Here is a 15,449-nt window from a genome sequence, read left to right on the forward strand (position 1 = left end):
CATTTTCCAGACATTTGCAGGCTGTTTAGGTACTTTTTTAGCGAACTGACCATCTGTAATCTGACCATTCTTTTTAAGGATAACTAGTGGTTTGCACCTTGCAGTGAAGCCTCTAGTTCGGCTGGTGAGGTATTCTGCTCCTGGAGAGTGTTCCTCATATGTGGGACAGTTGTTTGGGGTTTTTCTTAATTATGGTGAGCATTCTTCAATCATCCACTGTAGAAATCATCCTTGGCCTACCAGCCCGTGTGCGATTGTTGACCTCACCAGTGCTTTCTTTCTTTTTGAACGATGTTACAAACTGTTGGTTTCGGTAAGTCTTAGTTTGAACAATTTGAAAAACAAAAACATTGAGTTAAAGCTGAGAATCTCTACTTTAACCTAAGAGTAATTGTTTTAGTGCATAAATGCATACATGTTTTTTCATGTACCTTGCAGGTATGAAATAGGCTACACAGGTTTACATTCACTCTATGGTTTGATTTGTAAAGAAGATTGTTGCTATTGAGCCGTAATCTGTGATTGAGGTCATGCAGTAGCTGCCCCTTTTAATTTTTTTCTGGATTTCATTCACAAACACACCTAAATACATACATAAACACATAGCCTGCTTTAACACACAAGGCTGACTTTGGTAATGTTTGCTTATTGCATTCCAGTCTCCCACTCTTTAGTCAACATTTGCTTTGAGCTTTTTTTGATAGATTGAAACAAAGACAGGATAGAAAAGCAAATCGTTTTATTTAAATACATGTGTCCATACACATCCCATATTAAATGGTTACAGAAAAAAAATGTTGCTCAGTGTACAAAAATATTCAGTATAAATAGGGATATGATGAATGGTATTATGATCCACAGAAGCAGTTGATATTGCATTAGATAGATAAGTTGGCACAAACAGATACAGATCATCCTACCAAACTGTGACGCAACTCAGAGAGACATCAACACCCACGCCCCCCCCCCACCCCCTTCTTCTCTCCCTTTCCTTCTCTGCTCGAAGAAAAACATCTGCTTTACTGGCACGGGTTGTCCTGGGTTTCAGGAAACCCTGTGAGCATGACATCACGCCACACTGTCACGTCCCCTCTGGAGTAGGCAGCATTACTCAGCTGATTCTGTGTGTGTACGTGTGTGTGTGTGTGTGTGTGTGTGTGTGTGTGTGTGTGTGTGTGTGTTCACACGTTCTCGTTGCTCAGCTCATTATTTGCCTAGCAGGCAAGGGCTGACTGACTGGGCTGATAGAATCAAAGAAAGTTGTCAACTATAAACCAAGAGATCTCTGCAGTCTAGTGTGTTTCTCAGTTCCTTGGTTAGAAATATATATATATATATATATATACAAATGTCACATTATCGCATTAGTCTTCAACATTTGGTTTACTCTATACAGCACGGATCTGTTTGTAAGCTTTCCTATGAAAAGTACTAAAAAATAGTAGTTATTTTCTTCCTCATGAGAATAAATATTTCAAGGTAGAATCAACGTTTTGAAAACATACAATATAAAAAGACAAAATAACTTAAGGGGTGTGTGTGTGTGGGGGGAGGGGGGGGGGGGGGGGGTAATGAGTGCTCATCTAAAATGTGAACATCTACATTCGACATGCTCAGCAGCTCGCAAGCTGGACTGAGATCAGTTGCTCAGTGTCGGTCAGTTGTGTAGACTATTGTTCAGCAGGTCTAAATCTGACCTCAGTTCAGTCGCTCAGTGGAAAGAGTGTGGGTGACGACTCTTGCTCAGCAGGTTCTGATCTGATCCAGGTTGGACAGAAGCTGACTGAGGAAGCCCTTGAGTGACGTCAGAGCTACGGGGATCACGCTCAGATTAAACCTCTCTTTGTGACTCTGTAGATATTCCTCCAGCGGACCCTGTTCCCTCTGCTTCTGGCTCTGACCTAGGCAGTGCACCACCCTCAAGTTCTCCAGTAGGACCCTCAGATAGGAGACCTCCTCCCTCAGCTGGGTCAGCTCGTGCGGGGGCAGGGAGCGCAGCCCCTCCTGATAGACGCCCAGGAGCTCCACCATGGAGGAGAGTCCCTCTAGAGGCTGGTCCACAGGGGCCTCAGGGAAGACAGTGTCCAGCCCCCCAATCACCAGGCCAGGAGATATCGCCATCTGGAGGGACAGAGAGGAGATGTATCAATCAATCAATCAATCAATCAATCAATCAATCAAATGTGATTTCATAATGCTTTTTAAAAAGTAATTACATAGTATAGTAAAACCTTGACCTAGACCCCCCCCCAAAGAGCCATGGCATGCAAGTACAATCACAGCACAGTTCCAGGTGACAGTAATCTATCCAATGAGTGTACGCTTTATATGTTAACGTTCAGAGCTCAGAGCGGGACACCCTTCTATGTCATGCAGAATACGTCCTGAGCGCAAGTCTGGCAGCATGTGTCACTTTTACACTGAGAAGATGCATGCACTTACTTCATCACTGTGTTTCTGTATCCTGGCCAACATGATCTGAGCCAGGTCTTTGACTTTGGTCCTCACAACGTTCAACGACAAGGAGGCTCCGCTCCCCACAGTAAACAACGTCAGGAGGGAGGACAGTAGGAAGGCCAGGGAACCGTCCATGTCTGCAGTCTGTACGTGTCGTGTGTACGTGGGAGTATGTGAGGGAGTCTAGAATAACAGAGGTACAGGGTAGAGAGAGGTCAAGTTCAGAGTTAAGTTTAGTTGAAGTATCGCAGAATACTTATGTTCGTGAACGTTGTACGAACATGAACATCGTACGAAACGTCTTCGACTTTCACTTGTCACTTCTGGTAAATTTAAAAAAAAAAAACGGACACAGGCAGAATAAGTTCATTTCCGTATACTATTGTAAACAGAACGTGATCTACGGTACACATCATGTAGCGCGCACCCTTGTATTCTAACATCATCATTGCACATATGTTTCCAATCGATGATATGACAAGCGTTTGTTTTACATCAATCAATATTTGAACAAGGCACAGCAGGTCCCACTGAGCAGTCCAACAGAAAGAACACTTTGCCCCTAGAGCTACACTGCGACCCACACACTCACTTTCCAACACCCCTCTCACTAAAAAAAGCTAGAACCCACGTAGTCCTTTTGATTTCAACTGCTTTAATGTTCTAATGTTTCCTGGGAGATCAAAAAGTAGGTGTTCTCGTGGTTCTTTTCACATAACACTACATCAACAACAACCTTGCAAGCTGGCAGGGTAAAGTTCCACTACAGTGTAACAACAGTTCTATTCTCCAACTGGTAGCATCAGGATCTAAAACATAACCAGCATAGCAGGGATAGACTGGGAGCTGGAGTGATGGAAATGGAGAGAATGAGTTTAAGGCACGGAAAGAGTGATAGAAATGAAGATAAGATGGAGAAAGCCATGAAGGCAAAGGTGGAGGGGAAAGCTAGAGGAAGAGATGGAGAAGAGAGACAGCGATATGGATGGAGATGGAGAGGAGAGGTGGAGAGAGAGCGAGTGGGTGATGGAGATCAAAACAAAAGGAGAGATGGAGAGAGCGAGACAGTGGTAGAGGTGGAGAGTAGTAGAGAGGACCTTACCTCAGAGGATCTGTGGGTCTGTGTGTGGATGTCACTCTCAGGCTCCATCAGGGCTTCTCTTATAGCTGAGGGCTGTTGACTCATCTCTTACTCACCTCTCCCTGTCTCCCCCCCAGAGTCCCTTGGTAGGGGCAGGGTAACACAGCACAGGGGAGGGCAAGATCAAAACAAACACACACACACACACACACACACACACACACACACACACACACACACACACATTGATGACTACCACCCTCACATATTCCATTCACACACATGTACGCGGCAGATTCCCAGACAGAGACACACACACCGACACGCGCGCACACACACACACACACATTTTGTACATATACACTATCTACAATTTCACTCACACACTCTTAGGTTGATGATGATCCCCTTCTAATTCTGAACTGCATATATTATATTGTAAAATGTATGATAAAAAATGGGTTTTTCTCAAGGCACGTTAAATGGGCTGTTGTTTAATGCCGCTGTTTCAGCTCTCCGCATTCAAACGGTCACATCCTATGACTCCTGAGTTGAAATGTAGAAGAAAAAGGGGCCATCAACACCCACTCAAAGTTCACTGACCTGTTGTAAACACCAGTGTATTCCTACCCCCCCCCCCACACACACACACACACACACATACACAAGCACGTACGGACACCCACCAACTCAAACACACGGACACCCACCGACTCATATACACCTACCTACACTAACCCCTGCACACACACCCACCGACACACTCACATGTGAGCGCACGCACACGCACACACACACATACACACACACACACACACACACACACACACACGCACACGCACACACACACATACACACACACACACACACACACACACACGCACACGCACACGCACACGCACACACACACACACACACACACTCCCATGCTTTGTTTCTAATAACGTAATAATCTTTGTGTATTTGTTCATTGTGTCACACTTGTCTTGGGCGTCACAAGATAGTGTCACTGCCCCTCCTGCCATCTCTCTTCTGGGTGTTCCTGTGTCTGGACATTACCCTGCTGGCGCATGGGTGTCTGTGTGAGTTGGCATCTCCAGTGGAGTGATATCAGAGTGATTACTCCACTGTGAAGACCGGGACCACCAGAGCTATGATATGGGCTGTGCTGCTGTGTGTAGGTCATGAGGTCCCTCCTGCCTTGACATCATCAACACTAACACTGAGCCTCTCCTTCTGCTGAGCATCCTCCTCAGGTGAAATCACTCGCTGGCTACTCACACCAGCTACCACGCTTCAGAGCCTCTGTAACTACTGCTAATGTTTTTTATCTTTATTTATTTATTTTTAAATATTTTTATTGGCCTTAATGTGCTTTTTCACAAGGGTTCACAATCCTGTTTCAACAGTTTCTCTCTAGAATGTTTGACTTTCTTGGAAACCTTGGTATTTTGCCGGGATTTTGAGAATGTAATACATTGAATGAGGATTTTCCCCACTGATCTACAAAGTCTATTTGACACCAAAAGAAAAACAACTGAACATTTCTGGAATTATTATTTCAAAATCAAAATAGGTAAAAAAATGACAATACATAAATACAAAAACACCCAGTTTGCTCTGGCACTTTAGCTAAATGACCAATGAGCTTTATACTATACACTTTAATATATAATAATAATAATATTAATAATATTAATATAATAATAATAATCACACTTAACTAGAGGTCACATTGCTTCATAGGCGCGTGAGAAAACAATAAAAGGAAGTGGACTCCTTCCTGTCCCCGGGTTCAGGGTGGAATGGTCGCGCATCAGAGTCTAATGAAATTAACAGTCTCTTCCATACCAGCTTAGTGTGGACACACACACACGCACTCGGACAGATGAGATAGGGACCTGCCTAGGGATGAGATACACTCTCATAGGGATTGAATGTCCCTTCCCCTGTTTTACCATGGCACACACACACACACACACACACACACACACACACACACACACACACACACACACACACACACACACACATACGGCCCAGCCTTATAGTGCCAGCACCATTACAGACGTTGATGCTGTCCAGTGTCCTAACCCTGGTGATGTCATAACTGGCGATGGTGATATGAACATGGACTGTCCCCCAGACGATGATGGTCAGTGTACGTTACCAAGAGAGAATGCCTGTCTGGTGTCAAAGGATACAGTATACAGTATATACACAATACACGCACGCATGCACGCACACATACACACATACTGTACCCATGCCATGTGACATGCTCGTAAAATGCACTATGAACTCAACTCAAACTTGAAACGTGAAAACGTCTTTATTCAAATTGATACGACTTTGTGAAGTTCTGGGAACTGTCTTGTGAAATGCTTATATTCGCGTGCCTAAGAGGCTATTTCTGGCACAGGCACTTGCCTCTGTTTTGAACAGAACAGAGAGAGCCGGTGGGGGGGAGGGTGGGTGGTGGATTGGGCTGTGTCCAATCCTGTGTTTTCTTGGAGTCTCTTGGGAGGAAAGAGGAGGGGCTTGCAGTGCGTAAAGACGGGGATCTGCATACGTGAGGGAACACAAGAAGCTGGGCAGGACTGTCAATGTGTCCCCAGATCTCACTGACTTTCCTGTAACTCCTGCAGTACATACTCCACACAAACTTACGGGATCAGGACGGGATCAAAAAGTTATGAACCTTGAGGAAGTCTGAGTCACGCAAGGAGAACAGAATAGTTGGAACTGCAGTGCTGTCAGTTTGACGTCAAAATCATAAGTTATCATGTTGGAATGATGACATAACTGTGCTGGTTTAAGTATTGGTTAAGCCAATACGTGTTGAGCAGGAAAATATTATTGCTAATAATAACGTACATGACATTCACAAAGGTCTGTTCTGTAGGGCCCTTCGACTTGTGCCCCCCAGGGGAAATAACAGCAGAGGGCACACACACACACACACACATACTATACCCACTTGAAACTTGAAAAAGTCTTTATTCAAATTGATAAGACTTTCTGAAGTTCTTAGAACAGTCTTGCTTATATTTGTGTGGCCAAGAGGCTATTGGGGGGGGGGGGGGGGGGGGGGGGGCTGTGTCCAATCCCTGTTGGGCTGTGTCAGGCTGTGTCCAATCCTGTGTTTTGAGGATTGTCAACAGCAGAGGCTGGGGATTTGAAAAAAAACAACATGAAACTGTTTCTTCAAAGAGTTCTGGAAAAAGGTAACCCTAACCCTAACCCCCCGTCCCCTGCCTCTGTGTTTGAACAGGAATGTGATATCACTCACTGAGGATGACAAGCATGCCGGAACTTAAACAGATAAAGTTGTTTTTGAAGAAGCATGTAGAAAAACATGTTATTGAGTAACCTCTCTCTCTGTCTCTCTCTGTCTGAGTTTAGAGTGCAGGACAAAGGTGACCAGACCAACAGTAGCTCTACACTTCTTTCCAAAAAACTGTCCCCTCCCACCTTCCATGATAAAACGCTAAATCGTACCACTTCATAGGTGATTGCTCCACCTGTTTTAGGAATGGTGGCCTTTACCTATCCACTTCTATCTGATCTGTGAAGGTGTGGGTGAAATCACCTCAGGTGGTCGAGTGAGGTCCGATTGTATCCATTTCAGAACTGAGCAACAACCCAGAACCCAGGACCCACATGGCTCTAGCTCGGGCTTCCTGTTTCAAATGGAATGTTGGCTCTGACACACCTGATTGGCTGCTGCTGCTCCTGCTGCTCCTACTGTTGACTGCTTGAGTAACAGACTGATATAAAACGCAGCAGAAGCACAAAAACAATGTTGGGAAATACTGTTTATGACTCAAATGTGTCAGTGTGAGTTTTCCTCCTCGCGTGATAAGGAACTATGATCAACTGATCACTTCTCTCGCCTGTCATTACTCATCATCCACTCATTAGGTTTTATAGCGTCTCCGAAGACAACCTCGCAGAACATCGGTTAGTCACCGGAAATCGTCAAATCGACAAACATCAAAGCAAGGATGAGGCTGGAGGTGTTTTAGCGTTTGGAGTTTAGACCAGATCGGTCCAGATGTGTGCTTGTAGTCTCCGTCAAGAATCATTTAATCAGCATTTAGGAAACTGTAGCAGCCAAGGGGTTTCGTGACAGTGTTCACTGAGAAGCGCTGAGGGCAGAACATCATCCATTGATCACTGAATGAGGGAAAAGTCACAGAAGAGTCAGAGACACTTCTGTGCTTTATTTCCCAACATTGTTTTTGCAGCAGTAGCAGCAGCCAGTCAGGTGTGTCAGAGCCAACATTCCATTTGAAACAGGAAGCCAGAGCTAGAACATGTGGGTCCTGGGTTCTGGGTTGGTGCTCCGTTCTGAAATGTTGCTCCCTCATACGACCGGACCTCACTCAACGACCTAATGTGATGTCACCCAGACCTGGTTTTACACATGTTGGTCTCAGCTACTGTCCTCCAGGGATGTAGGGTTAGTCTACTGTCAGTGCTGCAGAGTTTTCCAGAACAGAGGCAGGTTTTGTTCCAGCAAAATAAACAAAACAAAAACTACTGTTTTATTTCACAATCAACTGTTTTGGAATGCGGTATTTTCTGCACATACACCCCCCCCCCTTTCGCACGGCAACACACAAACACACCCATCAGGGACAGAGCTCTGGGCACAGGGTCAACCATAGTCAGCACCCTTGGAACAGTTAGGGGTTAAGTGCCTTGCTCAAGGGCACAACGGCTGTCATAGGCACCTTCAATAGGATCTCAGCAACCCTCCAGTTACCAGCTCACCTCCGGCTCCCTCCTGGGGTGGGGAATCGAACCAGCGACCTACCGATTGCTGCCCGGCCTCTCTAACCTCGAGGGTACCTGCCGGCCTTGCAGGGAAAATGTGGGTAGGGTTGGTGTCAGGGAACACTATAACCCCAACTGACATCTTTCGGTCTAGGCCATCTCTAATGCACCGGAGACAACCATAATCATAATCTTCAACTCATATCATGTGAACCAGGAGTGTACTGTAATTGCTGCCCTGCAAGACCTGCATAGATATCCATGGAGACAACGAAGTGGCCTCCTCATCTGCCTCAGTGTAAAACAGCTTATTTTTATAATTATTTTTTTATTCTACAAATACAGACAATTTTATATTGACATCAATGAGGGGAAAGCTCTCTTAGTCCCTCAAAGGAGCGTGTCCACCTTCTGAAACGTCATCCTGTGTAGATCTGTTGCCCACCCCTGGGTTGTACTCCTGACTGAAGGACGCGGATGGGCCTTATGAATAAATCATGGCAGTGATATCACGTGATTTCTGGGAGGAGATGAGTCACACAGGCTTGAATAGGAGAGTGTATTACCCCTGTTATCTAATCTCACACATACTTGTGCATGCACACACGCACGCGCACGTGCACGCACACGCGCACATGCACACGCACACGCACACGCACACGCACACACACACACACAAACACACATGCACACACTTCTGCATGCATGTACAGAAATCCTCACACTCATACCTCCCCAAAAAATCAGCAAAGAGCGTATTACCGAAAGAGACTCAAAAATCAAAAGGAATGCTCAGGCAAACCAATGGACTAGTAAAAGTTGCATGAGTAAACGGTTAAGCTAACTGACCTGTGGCAGAGAACTATGCTGTGGAGGAAGGTTGTATAAGCAGTATCATATTACACCACCAGGAGCAGGATAGAAAACCAGATATTCCCAACAGCAGGATTTAGCTGGATGAGTCAGAGACATTCCTGGATTTCTGATTCAGCCAGACTTCCATCCCGGATGGATTTATGTTCTGCATTTGAGGCACCTTAGTGACGTTCGCATTACTGACCGCCACATTAAAAACCAAACATAACAAGCTGAGTCAGCTCTTTACGGAGTGGAGTGGCGTGGAGCGTGTCTAGACATCAACGCTAATAATGTTATGAACAGCAAGGTGCTTTCACCTTTCCCAATTTGGTGGAGACAGAGATGGGATTGTAAAGCTCCCTCTGGAAGGAGGCACCATGAACAACTTATCGAGTGAACTTTACTGAGCATGAAGAAGAAAAACAGTGAGAAACAGTCACTTTTCCCCAAAGCTTTCTAGTCGTGGATGTGGTACTTTTTCCTCACACCAACTGAGACACAAAGCTGTGAGAGAGTTTTAACAATTGTACAAATCGAGATGTTTGCAGGTCAATCTTCTCCGCGCCAACGAACACAGTATGTTAAATGAAGAACTTTGCTCGTCTAAGAGAGGAGCGGGAATGGATTGTTAAAAGGGATAAAGCAGTACTTTAGCTAAGGAGCTTTCGGGAAGCTTGCCCCAATGCAGTAGAGGAAATTGTGGTGCTTTCTTTTAATTTCCTGCAACTGCTCAGTACTAATCAAATACAGATGACTGGAAAGAAGGGGGGGGGGGGAGGGGTGAGAGTGACTTCAGCGATCAGTCATTCACGTTTCATTTGTATAGTGATTTTCATAAATACATTTCACAAAGCGTTAAGTAGGCAATAATTAGTCCGAAATGTTGGACTGGCTCCATTTTCCATGTCTCGCCGAACCTATTAATTCAGATCAGATATCTCAGTTCAGTGTAATGACTCTGACAGAACTTTACGTTTCAAGACAAGAAGAAAGCCACACACTCTTACAATCGTGAATGTAAGTGTTTGGGCAGCAAGCTAACCTTCTTCAAGGTTTCATTTGTCCTTGGTCCTTAACGTTTTGTGACAGCGAAAGTCTCAACAGCCACCAAGAAGAACCCAAGAAGAACTCAAGAGAAAGTAGAACATGTGTGTCTTTGTCTTTACCAAGGGGGGGGGGGGGGGTGTATTTTCTGCTGTGCCAATCGATAGTGAGCCATTGAAATGGATATGGATAATGGAAAAAACAAAGCATATCTCCGCCGGACATCCAATGCAGCCTTGTGAAAATGAGACTTGGAAGTGTGGCAATGCAAGACTACCCCTCTCCCCCCACCCACCACCCCCCACCCCCCACCCCCCATTCAATCAAAAATGGTTAACTGTGTTTCATTGGAATGAGACAACAGCATCCTTGCACGTTTGGATTCGACGTTTCATCATCGTGATACTTTACAGTCTGAACAAACAAGAAACCCAACGACACATGGGAGAACGAGGTGTCTGCCCCATTCACCCGACGTCAGGTTCTGATTGAATTGGACCCTAGGCCTACACTGTCATCTTTAATGGAGCATTGTCATTGGAGCAGGAGACGGTGTGGGTAAGCCCAGTCAGTCAGTAAGAGGCTGGGCGGTGAGCACCAATGCCTTGTATCTACTGCTCTCTTACGGATCACTCCACTTCAAAGGAACATTACAGGTCCCAGGAGCTGGAAGCTGGGGGTGCATACGTGAACTGGAGAACATCTGTTAAAGAGAGCAGGCCTGTGTGTGTGTGTGTGTGTGTGTGTGTGTGTGTGTGTGTGTGTGTGTGTGTGTGTGCGTGGGTGGGTGGGTGCGTGCATGTTCTCATATGGGTCACTGCCAAACTAACAAAGTGTTTGAACCCGACCCAAACTGAGGGTTGGAAAACTATGTCCTGCAAAGTTGACTTAATGTTTATGGCTCCGGTGTGTATAGAAAGATATTAATGTGGCTGTTAAAGTATGTGGCTGTTAAAATACACTCAGGTACACAGAGTTACTTCATTCAAATATCTTTATTGATTGTGTGAATGCAGTCATTATAAAGAAGCCTACAGACAATAGACATGATACAAATGATGACCATTATGAAATATACAGTAAATGCTAGCCTAAATCACACCACATACATCTACATCTTTCTAGTATCTCACTATCACTAGCAAAACCCTCTATATTCACCATGGGCTGCTGACACTGTGACAACAGTGTATTTGAAAGTGTCGTCAAGATAAATTATAAATATAAACACATACAGGACATGAGTGTTATTCTAAATTCATATTTACCAAGGACCATTTCCCACTCGTGTGAATTTCTTTCATGGTCAAAAAAGATGGTGCTGCTGCCATCTACTGGCCGATATCAGAGTAGTTATTTAAAAAACTCAGCCCCGGAACATCAGCAAAATGTACTGAACTGATTAGATCAGGGGTAGGGAACTCAGGTCTTTATCTTTAAAACGAATCATTTTAACTCACCCGTTTACCTATGTCACTGATCACTGTCACTCAACGTTCACACCTGATTGACTATATTCAAAGTAGACTTTAAAAGAAAGAATGACCATGAGCAACCATGTCGGCTCCCAAGGAACTGAGAAACACATTCTCCAACAAATCAACAACAACAACAACAACAACAACAACAACAACAACAACAACAACAACTAACGGACACCTAATGGCAGACATTGCAACCCACCAAAGCCTCTCAGAGAAAGCCATCAGATGATGGAACAGGTCAGGTGTTGGTTTGATGCTGGGGTCCCCCGCAGATGCTTTTTGGGGTAAGGGCTTCCTGGATAGAGGTGTTGAACAGCAAGCCCAGACCGCAAAAAGACCTGAAAAGGACAAGAGAAATCGACTCCTCTCCACCATCCCCCTACAGTTGGCCCACTCAGCACCTGAAACACACAACAACACTTTGTGAGATTTAGGGGCAAGGAAGAGCACTGGAAGATGGCGACAGTTCAGTTCCTTTCCTCTGAAACATAACACCGTGACAGATGAATATGGCTCGTTCATTTCACATGTCGATTTCTATCACAGCACTTTCAAACTTATCGAAAAGGAGAAACACATCAAACAGATTGAAGACAATGAAAATGGCCAAAAATACTATCAACTGAGTGCACGTTTAACCAATCCTATCCATCAAAAGCACCGCAAAGGACGAGACATATTGTATGTTATAGTGGAAATTGGAATAGAGACAAATGATGATTCCAATGATTAAAACAAAGCAGCACCCTTCTGGGAAAAGCCAACAGAGAGCAGATATTTCCTATCTTTCAATGGGTGTATTTATTTTATCCCCATCCTGTGCTACCATGGGATGTGTGTCATTTCTCTCCCTCCCTCCCTCCTTCTCACACGTCAGATTCAGCCTCAGTTCTCATTAACTAATTAACAAGTCCTTCATGAATTGAGTCAGGTGTGTCAGTACTGGGCTGAAAAGAAACCCTACACGCCACAGTTGTGGACATCAGGACCTGAATTGAAGAAACACAGAATACACTATGTAAGGGTAACAGCAGGTGTATTCAGATTGAGTCTCATATAAAAAAACGTCCCCACATATCCATAATGAACAGGTATCTCATGCATTTTTTCTGAAGTCTATCTAGCAGGTACTATCCACTCCAGGAGTCAGACCAGGAAAGTCAAGAGCTATAATCTAAAAGGCTTTTCCGCGTTTCATACTGAGATGGATGGGATGTACATGGGAATGCAATCAATTAAAAATGAATGTGCGTTTTGGGGAATTTCACCCTGGTAAGGCAGCCAGATGTTACGTTTTAACCAGGGGAGGCTGGCGGAGGGAGAAACTGGAGGACGGGCTCGTTGTAATGCTCATTCCGTTCCTTGCCTTCCAATGAGCCTGCATGTCCTCCCATGTCTGCCTCCACTGGCCTCGGTGATAATCCCTCAGGTGTAGATTGAAGACCCATCTTTTTCGGCTACATCTAGACTGTCCCTCCTAAAGACCTCTTCACCCCCACTACCCCTCTCTACAGTTCCTCTACTGTTAATAATAATACAAAAAAAATAGTAAAAATAAATTCAAAAATCATTCCTTCTTCGGGCATTGTGAATGCCAATGGGACCTGGTCCTAGCATAGATTGTTGCTTATGATAACGGATGTATTGATGATTCACTTACTTTAGACAAATGTACCGTAAGTCGCTTTGGATAAAAGCATCTGTTTTATGTCCAAAATGTAAACGTAAAGGTGAAATGAAGGGAAACAGTGATACAGGTAAGCTGAGGGGTGTGGTTCTGACAGGTGAAGAATGACAAGAGGTGCTCCTGTGGGTACAATCATGGACTGTGGTGTAAAAAGAGGATATATACTGTCGCTGTCCTGTAATAATAGGTGTTTCCCACACATAAGACAACAGGAGGGTATTAGCTGTGAAAAAGGTATACACCTCCCATTGGAGATGGAGGAGCCATTTGAGAGAGTATCAGAGAGGTGGAGGATAGCGAGGGAATGAGGAAGAGAGGGGGAGAGAGAGGGTGAGAAGAGAGAAGGTCGTCTGATGCTGGGATGGAGGAAGAGAGAGGGTGAGGTAGGAAGGAGGTCAAATGAGGGAGGGAGGCTAGGTCGTAGGCGGTGTTAGGCCTAGGTCGCAGGCGGTGTTAGGCCTAGGTCGCAGGTGGTGTTAGGCCTAGGTCGCAGGCCCTCGTCGTCTCCCTAGTGTCCATGAGTCAAGAGAGAAGACCGCTCACCTCTCACACCACGACCGTCATCCATAGCCGACATACGGTCAGTTAGTTCTAACAATCATCCAAACCAAGCTCACAGACATATTCATTTCATGTGGCCAAATGAAGAAATCAATCCTTCAACATAATGCTGGTGAACATTAATTGGCCCCATACCAATTGAGACACAGTGGAATACTGCTGTTAACTACACAACTGAACAGAGATGACTGGAGGAGCCCAGTGTTGCATTTCCCAAGATCCTCTAACTTTTTGATCTATGGCCTACTCTTTTAAATGAATACACATTAATTAAATCTTAACAGTTGTCCAAGAATATTTGGTCAAGTACGCTGACTAACTTAAGTCGCTGATGCTGTTTAAACGGTATCTTACGGAGGAGGCCGTGCAGGCATCACGAGAGCTGTCCACGGTGCTGAAACCGAATCCTTGCGCCAGCCCCGCCGGTGAACGCCCTAGACCACCATACCGCCCCGCCCCCCCTTCCCCTCTCACGATGTGTGTGTGTGTATGTGCGTGTGTGTGTGCGTGCGTGCGAGTGTATTTGTGTGTGTGTGTGTGTGTGTGTGTGTGTGTGTGTGTGTGTGTGTGTGTTTAAGGCACACGACTTCCTCCTGCTACATGCCTCCCTGCTGGGCTCCGTTGTGCTGAGGGGTTGCGATGTCAATCCATGCCCTTCTGATAGGCTCACAGTCATATCTAGATCGCCCTGTCACCGAGCCACCCCATATCCCCATTAAAAACAAATCTAAACAACAATCACACAAAAGCAAACAAGGAAAATACAGATGGATGAAAAGATAGACAACAAATGAATGGATCAAACGCTTCTAAGGTCATCGAGATGTTTGCACGGTGTCAGAATGAAACGGTATTCCACAGGCTGTTCTCCAGCTAAAGTTTTGCAAATACAGAAATCCTACATTTCTCACCCGACTGATCAACGTCGCCGTTTGCCAGTGCGCGCCGCGGCTGCATTCACAGCCACCATGGCGCGCACGCACGGGGCTAGACCTGAGCAGGGAGAACCACTATTCCAGAATGTTACTATCGACCCGTCAATATACTGAATATCAAATCAAACACATCCCCACTGTGGTGACAGATGCGAATGGATTCAAACAGGGAGGCGCGGGTACTGTGAGAATGAATCATTCTTCACATGATTCAAAGAGAGATGGATGACATGAGTGAGGAGAAGATACCCTAGGTGGAGAGATGACAGAGGAGAAGATAGCCGAGGTGGAGAGATGACAGAGGAGAAGATAGCCGAGGTGGAGAGATGACAGAGGAGAAGATAGCCGAGGTGGAGAGAGGTTAAGGATGGCTGTTACCTTTCTGCGAGTGGAGACGCATGCATGGACTGTTTCGGATAAAGCCCTTGAGAAAACAATAAAGATGCACGTAACACTGATCACCATCACAAGTTATAAAGGCAAGGAAGTTGAGGCACGTCGCGTTGAGCAAAGAAAAACAACACACCGACACGAACATAAAAAAATAACAAAAAAACAAA

The 15,449-nt window shown here is 45.1% G+C and overlaps 1 protein-coding gene across 1 annotated transcript; it reads right to left on the reverse strand.

Annotated features, from left to right (window-relative positions):
• Positions 1-1,743: 1,743 nt before the first annotated feature.
• lepa (leptin a) lies at positions 1,744-2,592 on the reverse strand (the record flags this gene model as incomplete). Its single annotated transcript, XM_083665715.1, has 2 exons — positions 1,744-2,121; positions 2,443-2,592. The coding sequence occupies 2 exons, from the start codon at positions 2,590-2,592 to the stop codon at positions 1,744-1,746; spliced, it is 528 nt and encodes a 175-aa protein (XP_083521841.1).
• Between the last annotated feature and the right edge of the window lie 12,857 nt (positions 2,593-15,449).

Source organism: Argentina silus (assembly GCF_951799395.1).
Source record: "Argentina silus genome assembly, chromosome: 3".
NCBI lineage: Eukaryota > Metazoa > Chordata > Actinopteri > Argentiniformes > Argentinidae > Argentina > Argentina silus.